At 35.9% G+C, this 27,500-nt stretch overlaps 1 protein-coding gene across 1 annotated transcript in view; it reads right to left on the bottom strand.

The window, feature by feature from the left end:
• Window positions 1-295: 295 nt before the first annotated feature.
• LOC148947221 (transcription initiation factor TFIID subunit 8-like) overlaps window positions 296-27,500 on the bottom strand; it is a 73,410-nt gene continuing 46,205 nt past the window's right edge. Inside the window, exons 4-5 of the mRNA XM_089097324.1 lie at window positions 21,753-21,900; window positions 296-626 (exon numbers count right to left, since the gene is read on the bottom strand). Coding sequence (XP_088953450.1) covers window positions 382-626; window positions 21,753-21,900 — 393 coding nt within the window. The 3' untranslated portion in view covers window positions 296-381. The remainder of the gene's footprint in view (window positions 627-21,752; window positions 21,901-27,500) is intronic.

The following is a 27,500-nucleotide window of genomic DNA, read 5'->3' on the forward strand; positions in this document are numbered from 1 at the left end:
AACTCTTGTGATGATTTGTTTCGCTCAAGTAAAATCTGAGAGTAAAAAATCTTTGAGCACTTTCCGAACTCATTTTACTTTCGTTTGGTTATTCGTCTCCATTCACTGCAGATACATATATCTCAAATTATTCGTATCCTTTCTACATTTCCCCCCAAAATCCATACTCATCAAACTATCAAATCCTCTGTGTAACGGTGGATTCTTTTTTTCAAAAAAAAAAAACAACAACAAAAAACAAAACAAAACAAAGGTAATGAGCATTGCTGTATACAAATTAACAACTAAAAGAAAGAAAACCTGTAAAACTTTAATCAAACGCTGTTTTTCTTCTTTAGAAAAATTAGAAAATGAAATTATAAAATAAGAAAAGCTCAAAAATTATCTTTTTCTGCTCAATTTTGGCGGTAGCTTAGCCGCTCTTAAAAAGGGATTATCAATGGTCCTCATATCCACCTCTTTAGCTTCACAAGCTTCAATACTTTCATCTGCATCATGCCTCACACTTTCTATTCTCCTTCTTTCAATAACAACAGGAACAGCCTCTTCTTCCTCCTCCTCAAAAATTTGATCACGCGGCAACAGTGCAGAAGCACTTGGATTGTCCAGAGGTCGACAGTCAATCACTACAGAAAAAAAGTCTGGCTATAGTCAAATTCGATTTATTAAAACACTAATTACAAAATCTAGAAACAATACGAGGTTATTTCGGGGGCTTTCAAGTGAGTCTTCTCCTGATACTCGTTTAAAACGACAGTCCTTTAAAAAGATATTTTTCGATACTTTTAATGTTTTGTCTTCCTAGGTATTTTAAAAACATTTAAGCGAAATCATTCATCCAGAAATTTTTCACAGATGTATCAATGATTCCGTCAGTTAATGACTTGTTGAATCCTTTCCTCGTTTCTGGCCAGCAAAAAAGAAGTTTATGTTTCCCCCATAGGAAATACGAATAAGAACGACACGACAATTATTGTTTACAGATCCCATCCAATAGGCTTTTACGCAAATGGAAATCGATATGAAACATCCAGTCAGACCTATTTCCACTGAATGATAATGGGATGAAAATTTTTTAAGCAATGAATGAAGATACAAATTTTTGCCAAATATTACGAGTTCGTTCTTAGTTTTAGCATCAAAACAGGTCAACCGCTAAGATCACATGAAAGGGACTAGTGTTTCTATTCCATGCGTAATATATTAATTTTGTCAAATGGCTTGTAACGAACAGACAGAAGTCAGTAACACTGAGCTCCGGATTTTCGTCTCACTCCTCAAGCTTCAACTGTACTAATTGTAAATCTAAAGTGATATATGGACGCAACTAGATATTAATAAAATTCGGCTTATTAACTTCAAAACGTGTATTAATTTGTGATACATTTATCTGCAAAGCCCTTTACTCTTACCTTAAAAAGTGCTTTCTACACCTGATTTTTACACAGTTCCGCGACGATGACACTTGATTTCCATCAAATTTTAATCTAAAATTTTAAGTCTCAACTGCACTATTCTTAGACTTAAGACCTGTATTAATTTTTCAATATACTTATTTGCACACCGCTTTGTAAAAATTGCTCTCTATTCCTAATTTTCACATAATTTAACGACGGAGAGAGTAGATTTTCATCCTTTCTTTCTCCTTGTTGTAAATTAAGAGGAGGAAGACACTTATAAGGACAGTCTTTCTATTTTGGATGAAAGTTTGATTTTTACGCTTTCTCATGTCCATTAATTTTCAAGAAAACCCCCTTGTGAAAGTAGCAAGAAACTGAATTAGTTAGAAAACTTCATGAGCTCAGAGCTAATTAAATTTCAAGTAAGAAAAAAGAAAGGCAAGAATATTTGATTAACACGCAAGCAATTACTGAGAGTAGACCATTTTTGCACACTTTAATGAATAAAATTATAAAGAATTTTTTTTTTTATCAGACGAAAACTTTAATTAGAAAAAGTTAAACAGAAATTTAATCCGTTAAGTTTAGATACTTTTCAGTCTGTTGCTTCATAAATATGTCAAATCGTTAATTTATCTTACTTTTATTATTTCCCTGCTAAGCAACTGAAATATTAAAATAGATTAGCATACTGAAACAATTTATTTTCTTCTATAACATTTGTTATTCTTTTTATTATTGCTAACAACAGAAATATGAAAAACATAATCTATTCGCTGAATAAATGCATAAATGTATTGATATAGAAAAAAAATATTTGCTTATCAGATGAAAACTATAATCAGAGTCGATGCAGTAGCATTGACTAGAAAATATTATTAAATAGAAATAAATTTAATTGTTTGGGAAACTAAGTTTTATATCAAACAGTTCGTGGTAACGAACTGTAAGTAAGGAGCGACCCGGCTCAATGGTAACCGAAACTCTAGAAAACGGGTTTTTGATACCAATAGATATATCAAAAGAATCAGATTTCAATGCTGATTTCAAATATATAACTTTCATCAAGTTTAGTGCTACCCATCAAAAGTTACGCGCATGAGAAAATTTGGCTTATTTTCAAAAAAAGGGGGAAATACCCCCTAAAAGCTATAGAACCTTAATGAAAATCACACCATCATATTCAGCGTATCAGAGAACCCTACTGTAGAGTTTTCAAGCTCCTATCTACAAAAATGTGGAATTTTCCATTTTTTGCCAGAAGAAAGATCACGGATGCGTGTTTATTTGTTGTTTTTTTTTGTTTTTTTTTTCCCCAGGGGTGATCGTATCGACCCAGTGGTCCTAGAATATCGTGGGAGGGGTCATTGGAACGGAAATTAAAAGTTCTAGTTCCCTTTTTAAGTGACCAAAAAAAATGGAGGGCAACTAGGCCCCCTCCCACGCTTATTTTTTTCCCAAAGTCACCCGATCAAAATTTTGAGATAGCCATTTTGTTCAGCATGGTCGAAAATATGATAAATATGTCTTTTAGGGTGACTTAATCCCCCGAAGTTCCCAGAGGGAGGGCTAAAAGTTATGAACTTTACCCACTTTTAACATATAGTTTTGGTTATTGGGAAGTATACAGAATTTTTCAGGAGGTTTTTTTTCTGGTTGTGGGTGGGAAGGGTGGGTCGGTGGTTATGTTGGAGGATCTGTTCATGATGGAAGTTTTCATGGGGGAAGGGAAATTGCCATGAAGGGGGCGCCGGACTTGCCAGCATTATTTATTGGTTATTGGGAAGTATACAACCATTTTCAGGAAGGATTTTTTCTGGGGGGGGGGGCTAGAGGAGGGGGTTACTCTGGAGAATATTTCCGTGGAGGACGTTTCTTTGGGGCAAGAGACATTTCTATGAAGGGGGCGCCGGATTTCCAAGCATTAGAAATTAAATCGATCATTAGACGATCAGAAATTAAATAAAAAAAACAAGTTTTTTCAACTGAAATGTAAGAAGGAATATTAGAACTTAAAACGAACAGAAATTATAACGTATGTGAGGGGGTTCTCCCCCAAGTCAATACCTCGCTCTTTACGCTACAGTTTTTTTTAGTGATTTCAAAAGAGCTATCTATTCTAATGAAATGGCCTTTGTGATTCAGGGGTTTGTTAATCAAATTATTTTTTTACTTTTGAGGTAAAGAGCGTGGTATTGGCTAAGTGGAGAACCCCTTCATATACGTAATAAAATATACGTAATAAAAAAACAAGCGATACGGCTCAATAGTAATCGAAACTTTTAAAAACGGAATTTTGTTGTCAATAAATGTATCAAATTAATGTGTTTATAATGTTGATCCTAAATATATAAATTTTATTAAGTTTATTATTACTCATCAAAGGTTCCAGGCCTGAGAAATTTTACTCAATTTTTTAAAGAGGGGGGAAACATCCCCTACAAGTGAAAGAATTTTAATAAAAATCACACCGTCAGATTCAGCGTATCAGAAAACCCTATTACATAGGTTTCAAGCTCATATCTGCAAAAATCTGCAACTTTGTATTTTTTCCCAGAAGAAAAATATACGAATATAGAAGTTAGTTAAGTAAGTTAATTTTTAAAGAGATCCATTTAGTAAAATGAAAGTAAAATTTTTATGCAAATAAAAGCTTAATTAAATAAAAAGAGATAATAAATTAAACAAAAAAAAAACAATTTTTTTAAACTGAAAGTAAGAAGCGACATTAAAACTTAAAACTAACAGAAATTATTCCTTATATGAAAGGGTATGTCCCCTCCTCAACGCCTCGCTCTTTACGCAAAAGTTTGACTCTATCTAATAAATTTATTTTTTAAAAAAATAAAAAACTCTAGCGTAAAAAACGAGGTGTTGAGGAGGGCACAGCCCCTTTCATATACGGAATAATTTCTGTTCGTTTTAAGTTTTAATGTCGCTCCTTACTTTCAGTTTAAAAAACTTGTTTTTTTTATTTAATATTTGTAAGAATCAAGTGTTGTCACCTTCCTTGCTAATATCATCTTCATGCAAAGTAAAAGCATTTTAGAAATATATGATAACTTCAGATTAAATATTTTTTTTAATATATAGGATCCAAAATTAATTTCCTTAACACATGAAGACTTTAATAAGAAAAAAACTATTTAAAGATTAAACATTCTTTTTCTTTCGTAAGACTCGTTATTGTAATCTCATTGCTAAGCAACAGAAATATTAGAACAGATATAATCAATTTGTTGACTAAATCAAATAAAAAAAGAAGTTTTTTTTCCAGCTGCAAATAAGGAGCAACATTAAAACTTAAAATGAACAGAAATTATTCCTTATAAGAAGGATTCTGCCACTTTAAGCTTAAGCCTAAAAAGTTTTTTTTTGTAAATACTTCTTATTCAAATTTGACGGCCCTTGTGTTTGAGCAGTTTTTTTTTTAAAGAATTACGACAAAAACCTTTTAGCGTAAAGAGCGAGGATTGAAGAAGGGGCAGCTCCTCTCATAGACGAAATATTTTCTCTCCATTTTAAGTTTTAATGTTGCTTCTTACTTTCAGCTAAAAAAAACTTTTATTTATATCCAGTTTCTGACCGTTTTTAAAATAATGCCATGAAATCCCTTCCCCCGTTTAGAAGTTCTACAGAAAATTCCCTTGGAAACTTTCCTGTCCGTGGAAAATACTCCCCAAAATTTTTCGTATATTTCACATAAGAAATACTATAGGCCTATACGAACAATGGGGAAATTACGTAACTGACAGAACCATCCCCAGGGACTACGGTGGGTCATGCCATCTCTAAAGGCGCAGTGATTATACCTTTCAGCTATGCTGAGTCAAATGGCTATCTCAAAAATTTGATCGGATGCCTTTGGGAAAAGGAGGCGTGGATGGGGGCTAGCGTCCTCCAATCGTTTTCGTTAGGATACTAGAACTTCTGATTCCCGTTCAAATAAGCCCCCTCCCTATCTTATAGAGCCATTGGTTCCACACAATCACCCCTGGGAAAAAATAAAGACGTATCCGTGATCTTTCTTCTGGCAGAAAATACAAAATTCCGTTTTTTTTTGTAGATACAAAAAAAAAGATACGAAAAAAAAACCAACGTTCGTAAGCACGAACGTAATCAGGAGGAGGGTACTTACCACCCATACTCCCAAAGAGTACAAGTTTTTGTTTTAATTTCAAAGTTATTTCCTAGGTGTTTATATCAATAGCCTATTTCGTGACCCTTTCCCCTTCCTTGAATATATTCACATCACAAAGGGGTTAAGAATGTAATAAACAGAAGAAAGAAATTAAGAAATATGTTTGGACCAAATTTTCCCAAATCGTAGTTCTTTGGACACATTTCTCAGAGGATATTTTAACTTCCCTTATATACGTAAGCGTGAGGCCAAATTTCGAACTATCTTGAATATAAAAAAAAAGGATCTTTGAGAGGATAATTGTTGTCATATTTCACCAAGAACATTTATAAAATATAAGGGAAATGAAATATTTAATAACCAGCCTTACTAAATTAGAAGATCTAGTTTCAATAAAATAATATAAGTAATTGAAACACGAATTTCATATTGACATTCATATCTTTTCAATGAGCACGGGCCAACATTTTCCTAAAGGGAGGACATTCGAAAATACTTTTGGGGGATGCACCCACCTTTGCCCTACGTAAACTTACGATATTGAGTTTCCAACTATTTTGAATATTAAAACAAGGATTTTTGAGGGGAAAATTCTCGTCAAATATTGCAAGACAGCAGACATTACGTCTTAGAAAATTAGATGATTTAGATTTTAGTTGCAATAAAACAGTAAACATAACTGCAAAGGATTGAAATATAAAAAGGATTTTGTATTGATAAATCTTCAGTGGTTAATGTGTTTTTGAAACATGGTGGTTGCAAAGCTTGGGATAAGATACTGAAGATTATGAAGTAGCAGCATGGACAGTGGCTGGCAGTTTTAGGAAAACTTTAACTAACGCCATTACAGGAAAGGTGATACGAGTGAGTGCCGTAATTATAATCATTATATTGATTTCTTTAGGTAGCAAATTATTTAGCATGATATTTCTTGTAAGACTAAGAGATGCTATGGATGAAGCTTTAAGAGAAGAAGGGCATAGTTTTAGGAAGGGGAAAGGACGCGTCGAAATATTCATTTTAGACTAATATTGAGAAGTGTCTTAATCATCAGATCCTTGAGAACTATAAAAGTTCGCAGTTGTATAGACGATGAACAGGAAGTAGATTCACCCAATAGAAAAGCTTTAATGAAGGTCCTATATTTGTTTAGTATACCAGATAGGTGCATTAAAAAGATTAGGACTGTGTGTCCTATAATATTGTCGCGGTTAAGAAGGGACCATGACGTTAGTAGTTAAATAAATGCGCATGTGCCTGGTATAATTATATTGCTCTTGTCAACGCTGTAAATACTTTGTCAATTGGTGTTGTGTTGACTTCGAAATTTGGCCTTTTAAAATCGGCTCTTTCATCGCTTTAATTTAGTAATATGTGTACGAAAAAGCAACATATCTTAACTTTAGGGGTGAAACAATTAGAGACTGCTAGTCTCAGCTGGGGAAAATATAATTATTTGACATTGACAGTACGTCGATCAATACCGAGCTTCTGTCAAAGTTAAACTTTCGTACTTTACAAGTAGCTGGTACAAACTTTCCAAGGACCCCCTATCTTTTTATGCCTTGCTGATAGAAACTAAGTTTATCCTATTTTTGGTGGTGTGGAGTCCTGGTGTGGAGTCGGAACAGGGTTTCGTCCTACTTCCGTTTGTATTGACAATTTTGATTGCCTTTCTCATAAGGAAGACGGCAAAGGTTAAGGGAGATCATAATATTAAACGAAAGGTATAACTCACCGAGGTTTAGATTATGCAGGTGAATAAGTGTCCTGGTTAAAAGTATTGGCGAAAAGAACAAATTTTTGGAGGTTTGAGAGTTCAGGGTACAAGAATACACACGAAAATTTAGGAAGAATAGGTTGCTTTGGCTATAGTTAAATTAGAACGAACAGGTCATACTGAGTGGCTGGAAAATTGATCAAGTTGATAACTTCACCTAACTGGGTAGCATTATTTGAGAAGATGGTGAATCCGGTGTAAATGTTAAAAGTAGAATGGCCACGACAGAGCCCATTATCAAAACTTTTCCATTTAATAAAGCTTGCTGTCACAGTATGATTGGTAAATCAAAAAAGACCTTTCACATCTTAACCTTTTTATACCTGCATTTTACCCTTAACCTTTTTTTTATACTTCACTTAACTGGATAGCATTATTTAAGAAGATGGGGGATGCAGTGAAGATGTTAAAAGTAGAATAGCCAAGGCAGAGGCCATAATAATTCAGCTTTGTTTCCAGGCCAATCTAAAAACTAACATAATTTCTTCATTCTCTGTTGTAGTTCCCATTTTATTAGCTACAAAACACCTCATTCAGTCTTTATAGCCATTTTATTCAGCATAGATGAAAAGTTCAGTAAAAGTGGGGTAAGGCATTTTTGGTATATACCACACTGAGGAATTTGTAGATGTTTTGGTAACTCAGGCGTATTCCAAACAGTGTTTCCATGTTCTCTTGCCATTAAACTACAAAGACCTTGACAAATCATCCATTCCCAGAAATTTATGATGTAATATGAGACAGCATTATTTTAGAAGATGGTGGATGCAGTGAAGATGTTAGCAGTAGAAAAGCCAAGGGGTAAGGGATTTTTTTGTTTTTTTTTTCAAATTTACAAAAATAGTGAAATAAATCTTAAAAACAGCCGTGACATACAGAGGAATGACATTTAAGGTCATTTTTAAGTGCTCGTTGTGATTAGAAATCAGATTAGTACTCACGTGTTATCCCGACTATACTCAAGTTCTTGATCTGAGTAAAACCGGGTTTTCTGTCTGCATTCGGAAATAGATCAGCCTGAGTGAAATAAACTACTATACAGTTATATCTTAATTGAATAATTATTTTTTAGAGTTGGTTAGGTTAGGTAATTAATATAATGCATTCTGGGCGGCCTGCTTTCCATAATTATCTGTTTTAGTTTAAATACTTTTTATTAAAGTATTATAGTTTCATTAGATTTTTGTATATTTCATTATGATTAACCAAACTTCACTTCTTGAGTGTAGTCGGTATAACACGTAAGTACTATCAGATCTTTTGGCACGATCCAAAAACTGAATCGAATCGTTCGGAACAATGAACAAATCATTTTGACTAACAATTAGCTATGAAAAATGTGGTTCGCTCCCACTTTCTTTGGCTATTATGAAAGAAAGGCTAAGATGATCAGGCTACGCTTTAGGGATGAAGGGTGTGCTAAACTGCCAAAAATCCAGCTTTTACATTTCATCTCGGAAGCAGGTCGCCCCAAATGAGGTGAGAAGTGGTTAAAAGAAATGATTTAAATGAAACTAAAACTCCATAGGATTGGATAAAGGATGATGATTCAAAATATTGATTTGAAGGAATATGCGCAGTTGTGTCGGTACCTTGTTGCTGCAATAAGTTGATAGTATTAGAAATAGTAATTGAAAACTGGTTGTCATCTTTTCAATTGTCACGAAACCACTTTCCTTACGTTCCCAACCAGGCAACAGCTAGATTAGCCAGGGCAAAATCTAAATAATAAATAGCTACAGCTTCTAAAATCCAACATACAAAATGCATTTGGTTTGAATTATGCATGTCTCTATTCCTAAGGCTAGAATAATGAATTACCTCCATTGTAACTGCCAAAGAGAGCTAAATAGAATTCACAAGGAAAACTGAACGACAGAGCTTGCAAATAAATAGACAGAATTTCTGCTTTTCAAAACGTCAAACTTAAGCACGGTTATACATTTTTGAAGCGAATAATATCTATAATCATAAATTAATATGACTTAAATAAGTGGAATAAATAGATTAGTGATGAGAAAACTATTAAAGCAATTAAAATATACTGGAATATTATATAAATCGTACATAAAACTAAAGAAGGCTTTAAATATTCACCGAAACTACCCGGCGGTGCTCAGAAATCTTTATAATGATTTGTAGTATCATGTTTATATCATGGCACTAATTTTCAGTGCTTCACGACAAAGAGATTTGAAGCTAGTTTTTCATAATCCAAGTAGGAAATGAATTTAATTCTTTTCAAAGAGAAATGCCACAGCTATCAAAAGAATAGCAATTTACCATTTTATTTTTATTAACCCTGGTTACCAGAAGTAAGGCCACAGGCACTGCGATCGTCACCCCCTACTACTGCCATCTATTCCCCTATATTTACTACGGTCACCCCATGCCTCAATTGGTCCAATCAGATAAATGAGGGAAATAGTTCCAGCAGAATATCTGTGCATGCCTCAATTGGGAATTTTAAAATCGAAAAGAAAATCGTTTTAGGGTTTTGACTGCTATTGATCGGACCAATTAAGGCATGGGGCGACAGATGGCCCATATATTCTACTGGAACTATTTCCCTTATGTGTCTGATCCGACAAAATAAGGCATGGGACGACCTTAGTAAACATTATGACTATAGGTGAATAGATGGCAGCAGTAGGGGGTGACGATTGTAGTGCCTATGGCCTCACTAATACTGGTACCCAAAAGCAGGTCGATCAAATTTAATAGATTATTCGACCAATTCAATTCTCCTAAATGGATTTACGAAAGAAAGGAAAAACTTACATTTCAGAGATTCATACCAAGCAATCATTTTCAATTTAGTGCTATGTGGTAAGCCTATTTTATACTGGAGTTCAACAAGTTCAAAGGTTCAAACGAAAAAAAAATCAAATTTCTCTTCGAAATCGAACACGCCATCACAAAGAGCAGGAGGGTTTCCCCTCCTCATGAAAATGGAAAGAAATCACACCTCTACGAGAACTGGAAAATCATTCCGGTTTGGAATACTTCTACACAGGGAAATGTAGATTAAGGCACGATATGGAAATTCCAGTTTGTAAAAACACATGTTATCAAATATGGATTAAAAGCCCATCCACCGTTCTACCATGACCAACTTAAATCCAGGGCTATATTCATTACAACCCGATTATCAACACATCGACCGATTTATCACTTTATTAATATCGCGAAACTAATAACTACCTCCTCTCACTTCAGGAAACTCCCCCTCGCCCCCTCTCGAATTTTTCCTGTGGCAAAGGAAAAAGGTCGGCAACCTAAGAGGTCAATATGATACAGGGCAAAATTATTATATTTACCGACTTCAATATCATTCTACAACCATCTTCCCCCTTCTTACGTCCAAAACCCTTTATCCTATTTTGACCTTTTCCTGCCACTTCTCGTCATTTCTTACCGCAAACAGGAAATTGTAGCCGTAGAAGGCAAAACTGAAAGAAGGCAACATTTATGGGATGGACAGATGTTTGAAGTAAGGCAACTCACAAAAAGGTACCTTCGATGAAAAAGAAAAAGATTCTCCTGAGCCATTGGTGGCGCTGGAGGGCCACCATTGGAGGGCGTTGAATCGACGTTTCAGATGCTGGGTGTGTCTTACAGGGACAGGTAGAAGCCTTGTCACCCAACCCTACCTTCGGGAGCAGGAAAGGAAGGCACATTGAGTAAAGCAAATAAAGCCTCCAGCCATCTACTGATTTCAAGCAGGCTTTCAATCTAGTATGGCAAAACGAACTGTGTTATATACTGGTCCACTACATTGTGCCTGAAAGTTTAATCAACAAATAAAAAAAAATAATGAAAGAGAAAAGAAAACAACAAAAAGAAAAACTGTAGAAACATTCACTGTAGATGTAAATTGTGCCAATGGTGGTTGAAAACGGGTTGATAAGCCGTCGAATAAAAAAAAATAATGACAGAGCAAAGAAAACAAACAAACAAAAAACTGTAGAACATCACTGTAGATGTAAATTGTGCCAATGGTGGTTATGAACCTTTGAATTATGATTTCGAATTTGCTTCTCAACTACTACATATGGTTCAGTGATCATGTAATATTTAATCATTTTTATATTTCGAGTCCATGGGAGAAGACCAAGTAGGTGTTTGGCAGATTTCAACCAATGTGACCTAATTTTTTTTTTATCTATTTGAGTAAACATCTTTCAAAAGGGTGCGCCATAAAAAATATGGGAGATTACAGATAAGTTATATAGAATTGTGACGGTTAGTCTATTAAGGCGAAGCTTTGCTCTAATGAATGAAGTACTTGTAACGCAAATACAGCGCTGAATATGGGATAATAGCAGCTGACGAGTATGTTTAAGAGATGACCTAATTGGGGGTCCCAGGTATGTTATCTGCTCGACAAGTTTGACTTCAGAGCTTCTTAGACGGATTGAAGAAGGTCAAGCCGGGATTTTCCAGTTGAAAAGCACTATCTCTGATTTAACAGGCTTAAAATCAAGACCTGTGTCAGCGTACCCTTGGCTTAATATTTCAAAAATATTGGAAATCCTCTCAAAGGACCGGCTGATATTTAGAATTTCATAAGCATAAGAAACAAGAGAATGGTTAAGACCAAAGAGAACACAAGATGAGGGACACTAAACTTCAGGATCTAGGATGTAATTATTGAAGGGTGCCTGGGAAGAGACAGCTCCCTGCCTGGCACCTTTGCAAACACCGACAAGTTAGTCACACGGTATGGAAGGACTATATTTATCGTGAGGCAGCTAAAGGCAAATTTTCAGCCCCCAGAACATGCACCAGTATGCACCAATATGGCGGCATGCACCAGTAAATCGAACGCGAACCGGACATCACATCCAGCCAAAACAAGCGTTTCACCGCTATGATACGCATCGACTAAGACATTCACCACAGCTGTAAGAGCATCCAAACACCCTAAATCTTGCTGAAAGCCGAACTGATATGGTGGGGCATAAAATTTATACTTCAATTCGTCGATAAACAACAACTCGAAAAGCTTATAGAGGGTAGTTGACAAAGTTATCGGGTGGAACAAAGTACATTGAGTTGTCGACTTTTCTTTCTTTGGAATAGGTGTCAAGTCACCAATGCACAAAGATGATGGAACAACTCCCTGCGTGAAAATCAGCTACAAAAAAAGAGCAAGATGGCTTCTAAGCTAGATTCCTTCATTCTTGAAATGCATATTGCTAACCTTATCTATCCGACAAGAAGCTTTCCGCTTTAGGCACTTAACACTACGCTCAATGGCAGGGAGGGAAACAATGAAATCAGTGGGCAATCTCCGTGTCGAAAGTTTCAAACTGCTCTTCATAAAGATAATTTCTTAAACCACATTGGCCTGAAATAAAATAAAGAAAAGCAAACGAGCAAAAATGGTGTTTTAAAGGCCAAATGAAATTTTATTTTGTTGTTTTTTTCTTCGGCACTCTCATTGAGTATATTTTTTCGTTTCGCGTTGAAGAAGAGAGGCGTTTGTCCCCTCGAAATATCCGCTTTGTTGTGTCTTGTCAGTATTTTTATTTGGCCTTTAAAAACCCCATTTTTGCTCCTTTGCCTTTCTTTATCCTCTCCATAATTCTTTTAAAAATTGTCACCTGGGGCAGAGATTATAAATATACGAGAGGAGGATGGAGACAACGTCTTTAGTTCTCAAGCGTAAAAAAAAAACCTATGAGATAAGCTCTAATGTTCCCAGAAAATGACTTAAAAGAATTGGTTGTAGAGTGCAGGGCCATACCCATGGGGGGATACCAGACTTGAACCTGTGTAATGGCTGTATAATGGGTGAACCATTCAGACAGAGGAATATCCTCTGTTAAGTTAGTGTTATTAGAAGGAGCTGCTCAGCGGAACTTTCAGAACATATTGCGGGGGATGTTGAACTAACCAAAAGTTACAATGTGCTTGCATTACAACTTCTTCTTCTGCTATTCTACTACTTCTTTGAGTAAAAGTATTAATCATAAATTTTCTGGGGATGTTGAAATAAATCAATTATGTTCAGCAAAGTGTAAATTATTTTCTTCAGAAGGATGGGGGACATTAACCCGACTCATCTTAGTTTCTCCTCGTTTTGAGTTCGACTCGGTTATTTATGGTAATTTCTGTTCGTTTTGGGTTTCAATTTTTTTTTTTTTTTGATGGTGTTTTGTGCTAGTTTTACGCTACTTTTCTCTGAAACACTAATTTTGTGGAAATTTTTTTTAAAGTAATTGACATGATCTTTTTATGTGCAAAAGAAAGATTCTTTTAAATCTTTAAGGTTTTTTCTATGAGAATCTATAGTTTGGCTTACTATTTATATGTTGGAGAAAATTTTTCAGAAATTTTTATTAACACACAACCTTTTGAAAATATGGACACATATAGTATTGTTTAATTTAGTTTTTCACCTCCTCAAGTTTTACTGAAAAATAAAACTTAATACGATTCCCAAAACATTGTATCTTTGCTGTCTTTCAACCTGGATGCGTTTACACTCTTATGATTTAGTTCAATTGTAAGAGCAGAAGTAGTAATACCAGAGGTCGTATAGAGGAAATGGACTGAAAGCCGGGACTTTTAGGGCCACAAAAAGGGATTAAATAGGGACCAGACTAGGAGCCAATTTTATGGAAATATCTTACTTGGCGCATTTAATTCAACATAGCTACATTGAATACAATATTATAAAGAAAAAACAGCACGTAAAAAAGCACAGTAGATAAGCTGAAGAGTTGAGTTGTTTCTTTTTTCAAGATCAATTCCTGCTTTCTTTTTTAACAGTTGGCATAACTTTCCAAACATCTATCTTAAAGTCTTTGTCTTTTTCATGTTGAACTTTTAGAACATCTAACATAGCCTTTGCTAACTGTACCCCTACCAAATTTTTGACTCAAGAGCGTTATCTAGTCTTTTGATCATTTGTTCCAGAAGATTGTTTGAAACCGTTTTCTGTACTGACACCTCTTTTTTTCCTATCCACATCACTTTCTAATACAACTATAGATTCTTTCTCTTTTTCGAGACTTTCTTTCAATGCACAATACTCCTCTTCTTCACAATGCTTTCTCTCTTCTTCTTTCAACTCTTGATATTTAAAGGCAGCTATGCTTTCAAGATATTTTTTAATTTGCCGTTTGGACAAACCTTACATAAGAAATAATCTCAGAGGAGATGGGATGCAATTCAATCTTCCCACTGTATGTCTTCAATGCAACTCTGACGGTCAGTTTGGCATTGCGAGTTCTGTCTTACCATCATCAATCCAACATCAATGTTTAATACTTGTTAAGTGCAATTTTTTTGATCTGAAGAAACCACGTTCTACATTTGCACTTCCATGTGGAACGATGACACTAGCACGCATGAGATTGCTCAAATTAGCATACCTCTCATCCTTGTTATAAGTGAGAAGACTGAGGAGATTGGTCCAAAAACTATCAACTCATTGGTCGTGTAAGTCTTTAGGTTAATCTTCCACATGGATCAAACACCAGTCATCTTCCAACCTGTCAATATCAATACTTATTGGCCGTTAGCATGCAACAGCTAGTACTCCTTTAATGGTCAGCGGATTTTTTTTTTCAAAGACCGAACAGGGAGTTTTCCGTTGAACAGCAGGTCTTCCTTCTATGTATTGGGAATCTTTGCTGTCAGATGTTGGACAGCAGCATTAAAATGTTGACGAAAGCCCAACAGACGCGCAACCTTTGCCTTTTGGTTCACACCTTCCAGAATGTCTCTCCTCTTTTTGCTGCAGTTGATACTTTCAAAATTGAAGATTACGCCTTAATCCTGACGGTATCCCACTGTTGGGTTAATAGCTCCCCCCCCCCTGATAAGGCTCCAGTAGTATAAGCCGGAAAGAACAGAGATAACGAGGTCCCACACCTCCAAAGGTAAAGTATGAACTGAAGGCTTGTTCTCAGAAGATAAGTACCGAAATCCTGATATAAGGCAGGACTGAAGACAAGCACTAGTATATAGTATATTTTGAATAGTATAGCTGTAATCGATAAGGCAGACTGGAAGGCTTAGTTGAATTATTAAAAAATGGTAATATCTGTGTGCCATAATTTTTACTCGACTATTCATTTTAATCTTTTTTCGCTTTGATTTTATATATGCATTTTTAGCAGTATCTGTTATTTTTAAGTTTGATGTAATCATTCATTTTAATTTCTGTTTTTTTTTTCCTTTATTCATAGCAATTTCTGTTCATTTTACGTCAACTTATTATATAGCCTTATTTCAGTTCGTTATAATTTTATTATGGCTTTTTACTATTCTTTGAAAAACTTCATTGAATATTTATTTATGGGCCAATTTTTCCCTCATCGCAATCCTAACAAAAGTTTGACTTCTCTTGGGACAATTTTTAAGATGTATTATTTCGTTATTTTTAACAACCCATTCTTTCACATGGGATTTTGCCACCACATAATGTAAAGGAATTCATAACATAAGCTTTTTCCAAACATAATTTAAGATATGTACACCAAAAACAATTTTGTCCCCGAAAGAGCTTTATGAGTCTACTGCTCTTTAGGGGCCTCCCCCAGGCCACTCAGCGTGTCCCCAGGTGGCGATAGGGGAACGCCCTACGGATATGTAGGATAACTTCACAGGAGGCACGGATCAAGGGGGGGGGGCTGTCCCTGGAGGTCCATAATAAAAACTGGGGCACCCTTGCCCGGGGCAATAAATACAGGCCCCTCAAATGTACACTCAACAGGCCCACCGGCGTGTCCGCACGTCCCATGAGTTACAAACCTTCTCCTAGTAATGGGTTAAATTGCATGGTGACGCAGAACACCTTCGTGGGAGAATCCTCTATAGAAGGACAACTGCGGCAGGGCGTTAGTTACCGATCTATGGACAACGGCCTCTGCAAAGGACTGCCTCGACCCTTCCGGGGTACCAGCAATACTGGGGACCTTGCGGTTAACTCTATTCCATTTGAGGAGTGGCGCCCCTCGAGGAAATTAAAGCCTAGTAAAAGACACAGCATTCGCACGGGATTCTAATAAATGGATAATTCTTCTGGGCTTGGTCTGTTTTGACGGCGTTTTCAAGCTGAAAAACCTCTTCCTAGCTAATCTATCTTCTATGGGTTGCCTCCCCGCAGTAGCATAACATTTGTAGGCATGAATATACAATGAGCCGGAAGTAATAAGCTTGGGACTGTCTGAGCAGGATTTCGACTCTTGTTGATAGAAGAGCATCACCAAGTGCTGAAAACCATGTTGTGACCAAGATGGGCCCAAGATTGCACAAAGCCTCCATTCATACTGGAGGTCCCAAGGACTTCTTGTTGTCCGGTTCTAAGCCGGCTTAAGCGCTTCGGTGTAGACGTGAGAAGATACATTGATCCCCGTCCTGTACTGGTATCCGGGGATCATTGCTTTTCCTGAGGCCAAAATAATTTCAATGATGTAAAGAACATGAAAATTGAAACTTGGAATATTACGACGTTAAAAAATGACTATTAGTATCGACAATTTGACTGACGATTTCAGACGATTGGAACTGGACTTATTAGGTTTCAGAAACTCATATCTCAGAAGTAGGAAGCATGAAATTAGTTGATATAGAATTTGTTTACTCAAGCAGGAAGGATAGGGTTCATAGACAGGGACTAGGGCTCATGATGAATAAGGAAGATGCTAAGTCTTGTTTAGGCTGGGAGGGCATTAATAATAGGATACTAATTTCTCGTTTTATGACTAAAAAGTTCCGGGTATCAGTAATAGTAGTATATGCCCCTGTTGAACTGACTGACGGAGATACTAGTGACTTAGATGAATTTTACTTACATTTACAGGAGCAAGCAGACAGGGTCCCAGGTAGAAACATGGTGTTTTTACTAGATTTTTACGCCCAGGTCGGTAGAAATAGGGATAGATGGTATCCTAGCCTAGGTAGATTTGGTGTAGAAAAAAAAAAAGTAATGGCTAAAGACTTTTGCAATTTTGTAGTTATAACAATCTAGTTATAACCAATACGGTTTTTGGTCATAAAATGGCCCGTAAGTTAAAATGATATTCAGGTGATGGTAAGACAGCCAACCTTATTGATTATGTTATAATAAACCGAAGACTGGCAGGATCAATACAAGATACTAGGGTATATAGGAGTGCTGTTATTGATGTTAAAAGCAAAGATCACCATCTAGTAGCGTCTAGGGTTAATTTAAAGCTTAAATTTCGGAAGGGTAACAACCTCTCGGCAAGTTATGATGTTGGTATACTCCAGGATGAGAATTTGAGAGAAACTTTTCAGGAGCAGTTGAATACTAAACTTAAGAATTTAAAATTTCACAACGTGGAAGATGGTTGGAATTTTTTTTTAAAAACAATTTGTGAAGTTGCTGATGGCGTCTCAGGGGAGAAAGTTAAGACTGCAGCTAGGAATATTAGTGAAAAAGCTTTATGTTTAATAGAGAGGAAAAGGGGTTTGTACAGAAATTATCTGAGTGATAGATCATACGAAAACAAACGGAATGTAAAGAAAGTGGAGAAAGCATTAAAATATGAACTAAGGAGGTGTGAAGTAGAGGTCAAGGATAAAATTGCCAAGGATCCGGAAGATGTAGCTAGACGGCATATTATGAAAATATTGTACTGGCATGTTAATAAATTGAGAGGGAGTATTCAATCCGGACTTGGCCCAATTAAAGATAGGACGGAGGCCACAATTAGCGATAAGGAAAGAATTAAAGAGAGATGGGCAGAACATTTTGAGAATTTGCTAAACCGAGATAGAGTTGCAGGAAAAGATATAGAGGAAAACGACAAAGTTTGTGATACCTTGGATGCGAAGGAAGATTTGTTTTGTGAGGGAGAAATAACGACAGTAATAAAAGGATTAAAAAATAATAAGGCTCCAGGTGTTGATAGTGGGATAACTGAGTTTCTTAAACATGGTGGCTCTGGGGTTAGAAATAAATTACTGAAGATTATGAATATGGTTTTTGAAAAAGGGGAAGTACCTAACGATTTTAGGAAAACCTTAATTTAACCGCTGCATAAAAAAGGGGATAAAAGTGAATGTCGAAATTATCGAGGCATTAGTCTGGTCGCTGTAGGTAGCAAATTACTTAGTAATATGATACTTTTAGACTGAGAGATGCTGTCGACAAAGTTTTAAGAGAAGAACAGTGCGGTTTTAGAAAAGGTAGACGATGTGTAGACCAAATTTTCACTCTTAGGCTAATAATTGAGAAGTGCCTGAGTTTTCAAACACCTTTGGTCCTCAGTTTTATAGATTATGAGCAAGCGTTCCATTCTGTTGACAGAAGAGCTTTAGCAAAGGTCTTATCCTTGTATGGTACACCAGAAAAATACATTTAAGTAATCGGTGCTATGTACGAGAATAACACTGCTGCGGTTAAGGTAGGAAAAAAGATTAGCAGCTGGTTTCGTATTAAATCAGGAGTTAAGCAGGGTTGTGTTCTATCTCCCTTTATATGGATTATTTTGATGGACTTTGTTTTAAGGAGCACAGAAAAGGCAATGGGAGACCACGGAATCAAATGGGGAGGAAAAACTCTCCTGGTCATAGATTATGCTGATGACTTAAGCATCCTAGATGAAAGTGTGAGCAAAATGAATGAACATTTAGAGGTTTTGCGAGTTCAGGGTGCTAGAATAGGTTTTAAAATTATTGCTAAGAAGAATAAGTCACTAAGGCTAGGAATAAGTGAAGATGAAAAGGTGACGTTGGGTAACGAAACGATTGATCAGGTGGGCAGATTCACTTACCTTGGTAGTATTATGAGTAAAGACGGTGGGAGCAGTAAAGATGTTAAAATTAGAATAGCCAAGGCTCAGGGTGTTTTTTCACAGTTAAAAAAAGTTTGGAAGAATAGGAAGATAGGTCTGCAAACCAAGATCAGAATATTGGAAAGTATATTGATAACAGTGGTCAAATATGACTCTGAAGCATGGGCGCTCCGAAAAGCGGATGAAGATTTACTAGATGTTTTCCAGAGAAATTGTCTACGGATTTTTCTGGGTACCAGGGTGACTGACCCTATATCAAAAAATAGGCTGTACGAAAAATGCGGTTCTTTCCTGTTTTCAATTGTTATAGCGGGAAGAATGTTAAGATGGCTAGGGCACATTCTGCGGATAAAGGATGACAGATTGTCGAAGATTGTCCTTTTTGGCCAGCCGTCTAGGGCTAAACGGAAAGCAGGTTCTCCTCGTCTGGGGTGGGAGGATGTCATAAATAAAGGTTTAAAGGAAATTAGTACTTCCTGGGAGGGTGTAAAGAGGGAGGCTTTGAATAGATTGGGATGGATGAGAAGGTTACGTAACTTTGTGGGACTGATGCGGTTTGGTGCCATAGTGAGTTGTTAGTAGTAGTAGTAGTAGAAAACAACAAAGTACAGTTTGGCACCGACCAGTTCTGACTGGATCGACGAGACAATATTCTTATACTAAAGCTACTTGCTAACGATGATATTTTCCTTGGGATGAAATACAGAAAAATGGTCGCATGGCTTTTTACATTTCCATGTGAAAATGTGGATCATTTTTACAAAATCTTTCCATCGTTTTTACAACAATTCTTTGTACTGATAAAAAAAAAAAAAAAAAAAAAAAAAAAAAAAAAAAAAAAAAAAAATGCAACTGAATTCCACAGCTCTTGCCAAGTGATTATTTGGAAATAGTGATCACTTGAAAATTTGGAAATCAGTTGATTTATATTTTTTCATGTCGAACGTTCTAGCTCCCTTTTTAAGATTCAAAAGTAATCGGAAAGCAACCAGCACCACCCCCACAGCCTTTTTTCCCCAAATGTATCCGATCACAATTTTGAAATAACCAATTTGTTCAAAATAGTCCATAGGCAATATAACTATGCCTCCGGGGTTGATAATCCCCCCGGCCCCAGGGGCAAGGTCTGTAAGTTATGCTAGTTTTCCATTATTAACACATACGGTTGTTATAGAAAGGGTGGTCGTATAAGCTTTAGAGGGGGTCAAAGCATCCGATCAAAATTTTGAGACAGCCATTTTGTTCCAAAAAGTCCAAAGGCCAAAAAACTATGCCCCCAAGGTTGACAAAATCCTTGGTGTTTCGTCAACCTTACTGGAAAAATATTTATTATATTAACTAAAACAAAAATTTTGGCAAACAAAAACGCACAGAAGTTAATTAAATAAAACTTTCCGAAAAAGAATTTTTAAAGAGAAGTAAAGAGCTATGTTAAAACTTAAGACCAGCAGATATAAATTTCTATAATAATTCAAACTCAAAACAACCAAAAATTACTATAAAAGAATAAATGAAACCAAAACGAGCAGAAACTAAAAATAACGACCAAAGAAAACAGAGGTAGCAGGTACTTATTTAGATGAATAAATAAACCTGAGAATGATTAAAAATCAAATTGAATATTCAAGTCAAGCTTAAAACGAACAAAAATTACAATAAAAGAATAACTGAAACCAAAACGAGCAGAAATTAAAATAAACGACCAAAGAAAACAGAGGTAGCAGGTACTAATTTATATTAATAAATAAATCTTAAAATGCTTAAAAATCAAATTGACTGTTAAAGTCAAGATTAAAACGAACAAAAATTACCATAAAAGAATAAATGAAACCCAAAACGAGCAGAAATTAAAATAAACGACGCAAAGAAAACAGAGGTAGCAGGTACTTAATTAAGATGAATAAATAAATCTTAAAATGCGTAAAAATCAAATTGACTGTTCAAGCCAAGCTTAAAACGAACAAAAATTACCATAAAAGAATAAATGAAACCCAAAACGAGCAGAAATTAAAATAAACGACCAAAGAAAACAGAGGTAGCAGGTACTTAATTAAGATGAATAAACAAATCTTAAAATGAGTAAAGATCAAATTGACTGTTCAAGTTAAGCTTAAAACGAACTTAAATTACAGCAAACAAGAGTTTCCTAACCATGAAAGACTAAAGCTAGTTGCGCCATTTGCGCTTTACTGAAAATGAATTACATTACAAATATTAGATTTTATATTTACAAGATCAAAAAATAAAAATAGAAATTGCAGTGAAATAAAACTTTGAATTGCTGAGTTTCCAAGAATTAATATCATTATATATCAAATATTCAGTTTATTTTCATTAGTTATTTCTACTCGTCTTGCTTATTCTAATGATTTTATACCTATTTTTCGTCGGTCTTTTGAAAAAAAAAGTATAGTGTTAAAGATACATTACAGTTTCTCGACTCGATAAAACTAATGTAGTTATAAAACTACCCATCTACATTCCCTACACATTCATCTACAGTATCTACATACCCATCTAAAGTATCTCCCATCAACATTCTTTAGCGTCAAAAAACACGAAATAGAGTACAATCAAACCTTATACGACAGGCCTTCCATCTTATTTCATAATTATATGTATGACTACGATATTGAAAAATGAGTTCTTACGTGGAAATGCTGCATCATCATTTAAAAAGAAACTCTGCGTTGGGCACGTTCGAGCCATGTATCTAGTCAGAGCTTTCTCAACATCTCTTTTTTGTATGGCTGCCTTCTCTCGAATTATTTCGTATTCTGTAGCTGGCTGTTTATGAGTCTGAAAATGGATTTATTTATCAAATTTCGAGTTGCAACTTCAAGACGGCAAATTTCCATAAGTCAAGAACTATCAAAATGGAATATTTTGTAAAAGGGAAAGTTTGCATATGGAATTGACAGATTTTATATGTAAAAAACGGAAAAAACAATCAACTGAATTGGGAAAGTGAAGTTTACTTCCACGAAAGTAAACAAGTATTTAATTTAGAACCATGAAAAGGTATAACTTGTTCATTTTCAAAGTCAGAGCACATTAGAAACTTCGAATATTCGAGACAATAGGGATTCTCTGGTTATTTAATCAACAATTTCTCTGACATGTAAACGAAGACTAAACAAAACAAGTTACCCCTCCCATTTTCTTCTTCTTCTTTCCGGCAGAGACACATGTATCAAGAAGGAATAGTGGATTGGATATATAAGATCTTTCTTTAAAGAGAAACTCTTTAATGATACGCATACTTTGTATGTCTACCATTAAAGAGCGTTTCACAAGGCTTGGACATTTTGCCAGGATGAGTAAGATCAACTGCTTAGGATATATTTACTACATAGCTCTCAAGTGAGCAAGAAAAAGGCCATATATCCGAGATCAGAGATGAGGTTACTAAAAATACCTAAAATTCTTTTAAGCAATAACTCCTCAATTATCCTAAAATTTTTCATTTATTCTCTTTACAGTACTCAAAACAATAGCGATTAGAGTGAATATACAAAGAATGCAGACGTATGGACACCAAGATAGAAGGGTCGGGAAGGGGGTAGCAATTAATGAGGTGCAAAATAAAATTTGCTAGGAACAAAGAGGTATGATCTCACTCAGCATGAGTAACAGATCAGAAGACCAGAAAATTCTCTTTAAACAACGGCTCAGAAGACCAGAAAATATTAGATCAAGCATCAGTTTTAATGGATACCCCCCATATCAGTTTTACATAAGTTTTAATGATCATTAATCATCAGTGATTATCAACATTAGTTTTCATTTTAATGAAAACCAATCATCAATGATCATTTTAATGATAAGCAATCATCAGTTTTCATTTTAATGCAAACCAATCATCAGTAATCATTTTAATGATCATCAACATCAGTTTTCATTTTAATGCCAACCAATCATCAGTGAACATTTTAATAATTATCAACATCAGTTCTTCATTGTAATGAAAACCAATCATCCGTGAACATTTTAATGATCATCAACATCAGTTTTCATTTTAATGAAAACCAATCATCAGTGATTATTTTAATGATTAATTAAAAAAATTTTTCCACTAAATAAGTTTTTCAAAGAAAAGCAAAGAACTCCATTAAACAAAAAATGAGCAAAAATAAAATCAAATAATCTACGAAGCGTGAAACTACCGCAAATCAGCATCGATAAATAAAGGAAACCCAAAACGAACAGAAATTACAATAAATAACCAAGTCAAAATGAAAACGAGCAGAAATTAACATAAGTTGGGCTCAAAACCCCTATGCCTTCCCAAGGCCAGAACATAATTTGCACTTCACTGAAAAAAAAATACAAATTCAAATTCAAATTAATTTATTTAACATAAAAAAATACAAACAAATTTACAGCGGCCATCTACAAAAACCCGAAGGTTTGTTTACGATGGCTGCAAATGCATTATTATAAAGCTCTACATCCACATAAAAACTATCTCTTTACGGGGAAAAATCCGCACTTGAACTGAATCAACATAAAGAACATATCCTACTCTAAAAGGATTACACTCTAGAAATCACAAGTGAGAAATATCACATATCATCCTTAAAACATACACTCAAAAAAATCAGAATGTTAATATTATTTGATTTATTAAAGTTTAAAATTAAAAACATTTATATTTTTTTTAGTAAAGTGCAAATTATGTTCTGGCCTTTGGAAGGCATAGGGGTTTTGAGCCCAACTTATGTTAATTTCTGCTCATTTTGAGTTTGACTCGGTTTCAATTTCCAAACAAATGAGCCCTTTTTGAAATTTATACAACAACTTTCCATATGCCCCCAGGGCATATAGAAATTTTCCAAACAATTTTCCAAACAATTGGAAATTTTCCAAACAATTTCCAAACAAATGAGCCCTTTTTGAAATTTATACAACAACTTTCTATATAAGCCTTATATGCCCCCAGGGCATAACTTACAACCCTTGCACTGAGGGCTCTGAGGGGGTTATCATCCTAAAATACCTAATTCCCAGAAGTTTCGACTACGTTGAACAAAATGGATATCTCAAAATTTGGATTGGATGTGTTCGGGGATATGGTGGGCGTGAGAGGGGGATTAGTTGCCCTTCAATCACTTTCGACTATTAAAAGGGCACTAGCCGTTTCAATTTTCAATTGAATGGGCCCTTTTTGATGGTTTTACAACATCGCTTTCTATAAAAACCTTACATGCTCCCATGGCATAACTTACAACCCTTGCCCTGAGGGTAAGATAAGATAAGATTTATTGCTGAAAAACGGCTATCACAAGCCCAAAAGGGCCGAATTCGCACTTTAGCGTCAAATAAAGTGAAAAAAGAACAACAAAAACCAACAATCAAAAAACAACAGAAAATTATAAAAGGGTTAATGTGAAATACGTAAAAATGTTAAAAACAAAAACAAAAAAATTCATAAAATTAGAAGGCCAATGCCAAAGTCAGCAAAGTCAGCAAAAATGCCAAAAAAACGAAAACTCGTAAAATTAACAAGGGGATAAAGTAAAATTAAAACAAAAACATAAGTTAGTTGGTGACTAACAAACATAAATATAAAACCTCCAAATTTGCAAAATGGGCATTAAAATTAATAACTATCAGGTAAAGAGTGAGTGAGGAGGGGGGGGGAGAGGCAGCGGAGATTCACTGGTTGAAAATGTCAACTATGTAAGAGATTAAAGTTCTTCTATATCTTTCAGTGCAAACTCTTATTGGGGCAAGAAGGGGGATTTTTGTTGACACAGAACGCGGGAGGCGGGGTCGAAGGGGTGAATATTAACCAGGGAAAAGGGGAGTTGTTCGAGTGTTATGAAGGGCATCGTTAGCAAAACGCAAGGTAATTTTTGCTCTCCTTTCCATAAGGGTGACAAGATTAGCTCTCCTAAGAAGGAAAATATAAGGAACTTTACCCTCATTGAAGATAATTCTTAGGCATCTTTTTGGGACTGCCTCTATTCTGTCCGACGATTCAGTGGAAATGCCAGGATGCCAAAAAGGACAGGGGTACTCAAGGGTTGGGCGTACAAATACAAATTGTGGGGGGATGGGTTGTCTTCCTTAAAGAACTAATTTACAAACATTTAAACTGCGTTGAAAAAAAGGGATATCTAAATATTGTGATTGGAGGTGTTAGGTGAAATGGTGGGCGTGAAAGAGGGGTTAGTTGCCCTCAAATCACTTTCGACTATTAAAAAGAACTAGCCCTTTGAATTTCCAATAGAATGAGACCTTTTTCAAGTTTCTACGACAGAGATTTCAATAAAAACCTTATACGCTCCCAGGGCATAGCTCATAACCCTTGCCCTGAAGACTGTGGGGGGGGGAGTTTCCTGCTCAAAGGTATAATTTCCTGAACTCTAAAGTGCGTGGAACAAAATGGCTATCTCAAAAATTTTGATTGAATGTGTTTGGGGAAATGGTGTGCCTGGAAGGGGTGTTAGTTGCCTTTCAATCACTTTTGACTATTTAAAAAGAGCACTAGCCATTTCAATTTCCAATCGAATGAGCCCTTTTTGAAGTTTCTACGACAACGCGTTCTATAAAAACCTTACATGCCCCCAGGGCATAACTCACAACTCTTGCTCCGAGGGCTGTGGGGGAGTGTCCTCCTCAAAAACATATTTTCTATCTGGAAATCAACAACGGTGAACAAAATGGCTACCTAAAAATTTTGATTGGATGTGTTTGGGAAAGGTGGGCGAGAGAGGGGGGTAGTTGCCCTCAAATCACTTTCGACTATTAAAAAGGGCGTTAGATCTTTGAATTTCCAATCGAATGAGCCCTTTTTCAAGATTCTGCGACAGGGATTTCAATAAAAACGTAGATACCCCCTGGGCATAACTTATAACTTTTGCCCTGAAGACTGTAATGGAGGGGGGGGGGGTGTCCTGCTCATAGGTATGATTTCCTGAACTTTAAACTGCGTGGAAACAAAATGGCTATCTCAAAATTTTGATTGGATGTGTTTGGGGAAATGCTGGGCGTGGAAGGGATGTTAGTTACCTTCCAATTACTTTCAATTATTAAAAGGGGCACTAGCCCTTTCAATTTCCAATCGAATGAGCACTTTTTTGAAGTTTCTACGACAACGCGTTCTATAAAAACCTTATATGCCCCAAGGGCATAACTAACAACCCTTGCCCTGAGGGCTGTGAGAGGGTTGTCATCTTTAAAGACCTAATTTACAGAACTTAAAACTACGTTGAATAAAATGGCTATCTCAAAATTTTGATTGGATGTTTTTGGGGAAAAGGTGGGCGTGAGAGGGGGATTAGTTGCCCTCCAATCACTTTCGACCACAGTTTATATAATTATCCAGTAAGTTTACCGCAGATGATTTCTGGCTCTTCATTCTCAGTGCGAACAAAAAGCTCCTCACACTTATTTGTGCACTTTTGGTGAGCCTGCCAAGTGGTTTTGTCAGTACTTGTTCCGTAGGTGATTATTCCTTGTCTACCCGTGAAAAGATCTAATGCCGCTTATGTTTATGCGTTCTCTGGAGCCCTCGCACCTCGTTCCGCGTTTTTATAATGGGTGAGATAGGGCAAGATCATAATGCTAATTATATAAACTGTGCTTTCGACTATTCAAAAGGGAACTAGCCCTTTGAATTTCCAATCGAATGAGCCTTGTTTTAAGTTTCTACGACAACGCCTTCTATAAAAACCTTATATGCCCCAGGGAATAACTTACAACCCTTACCCTGAAGGCTGTGGAGGAGTGTCCTCCTCAAAAACATAATTTTTGTCGGAAAATAAACTACGCTGAACAAAATGCCTATATAAAAATTTTGATTGGGTGTGTTTGGGGAAATGGTGGGCGTGGAAGTGGTGTTAGTTGCCCTCCAATCACTTTTGACTATTTAAAAGGGCACAAGCCACTCCAATTTCCAATTGAATGAGCCCTTTTCGAAGTTTCTACGACAACTTCTTCGATACGAAGTGCCCTGGTCTAAAGGAAAAAATAATAAATAATATATTGTGCCAACATCGTTCTTACGAGGCATAACATCGTGCCCTCAGGGCATAACTTACAACCCTTGCCCCGAGGGTTGTGGGGGAGTGTCCTCCTCAAAAAAATATTTTCTATCGAGAAATCAACTACGCTGAACAAAATGGCTATGTCAAAATTTTGATTGGATGTGTTTGGGGGAATGATGGGCGTGGGGGGGGTCTAGTTGCCCTTCAACCACTTTCGACTATTAAAAAGGGCACTAGCCTTTTGAATTTCCAATCGAATGAGCCTTTTTTGAAGTTTCACGACAACACCTTCTATAAAAACCTTATATGACCCCTGGGCATAACTTACAACCCTTGCCCTGAGGGTTGTGGAGGAGTGTCCTCCTCAAAAACATCTTTTCAATCTGGAAATCAACTACGCTGAAC

This window comes from Artemia sp. Qi Xiang Cuo, chromosome 11 (assembly GCF_049724085.1).
Source record: "Artemia sp. Qi Xiang Cuo chromosome 11, ASM4972408v1, whole genome shotgun sequence".
Classification (NCBI taxonomy): Eukaryota; Metazoa; Arthropoda; class Branchiopoda; order Anostraca; family Artemiidae; genus Artemia; species Artemia sp. Qi Xiang Cuo.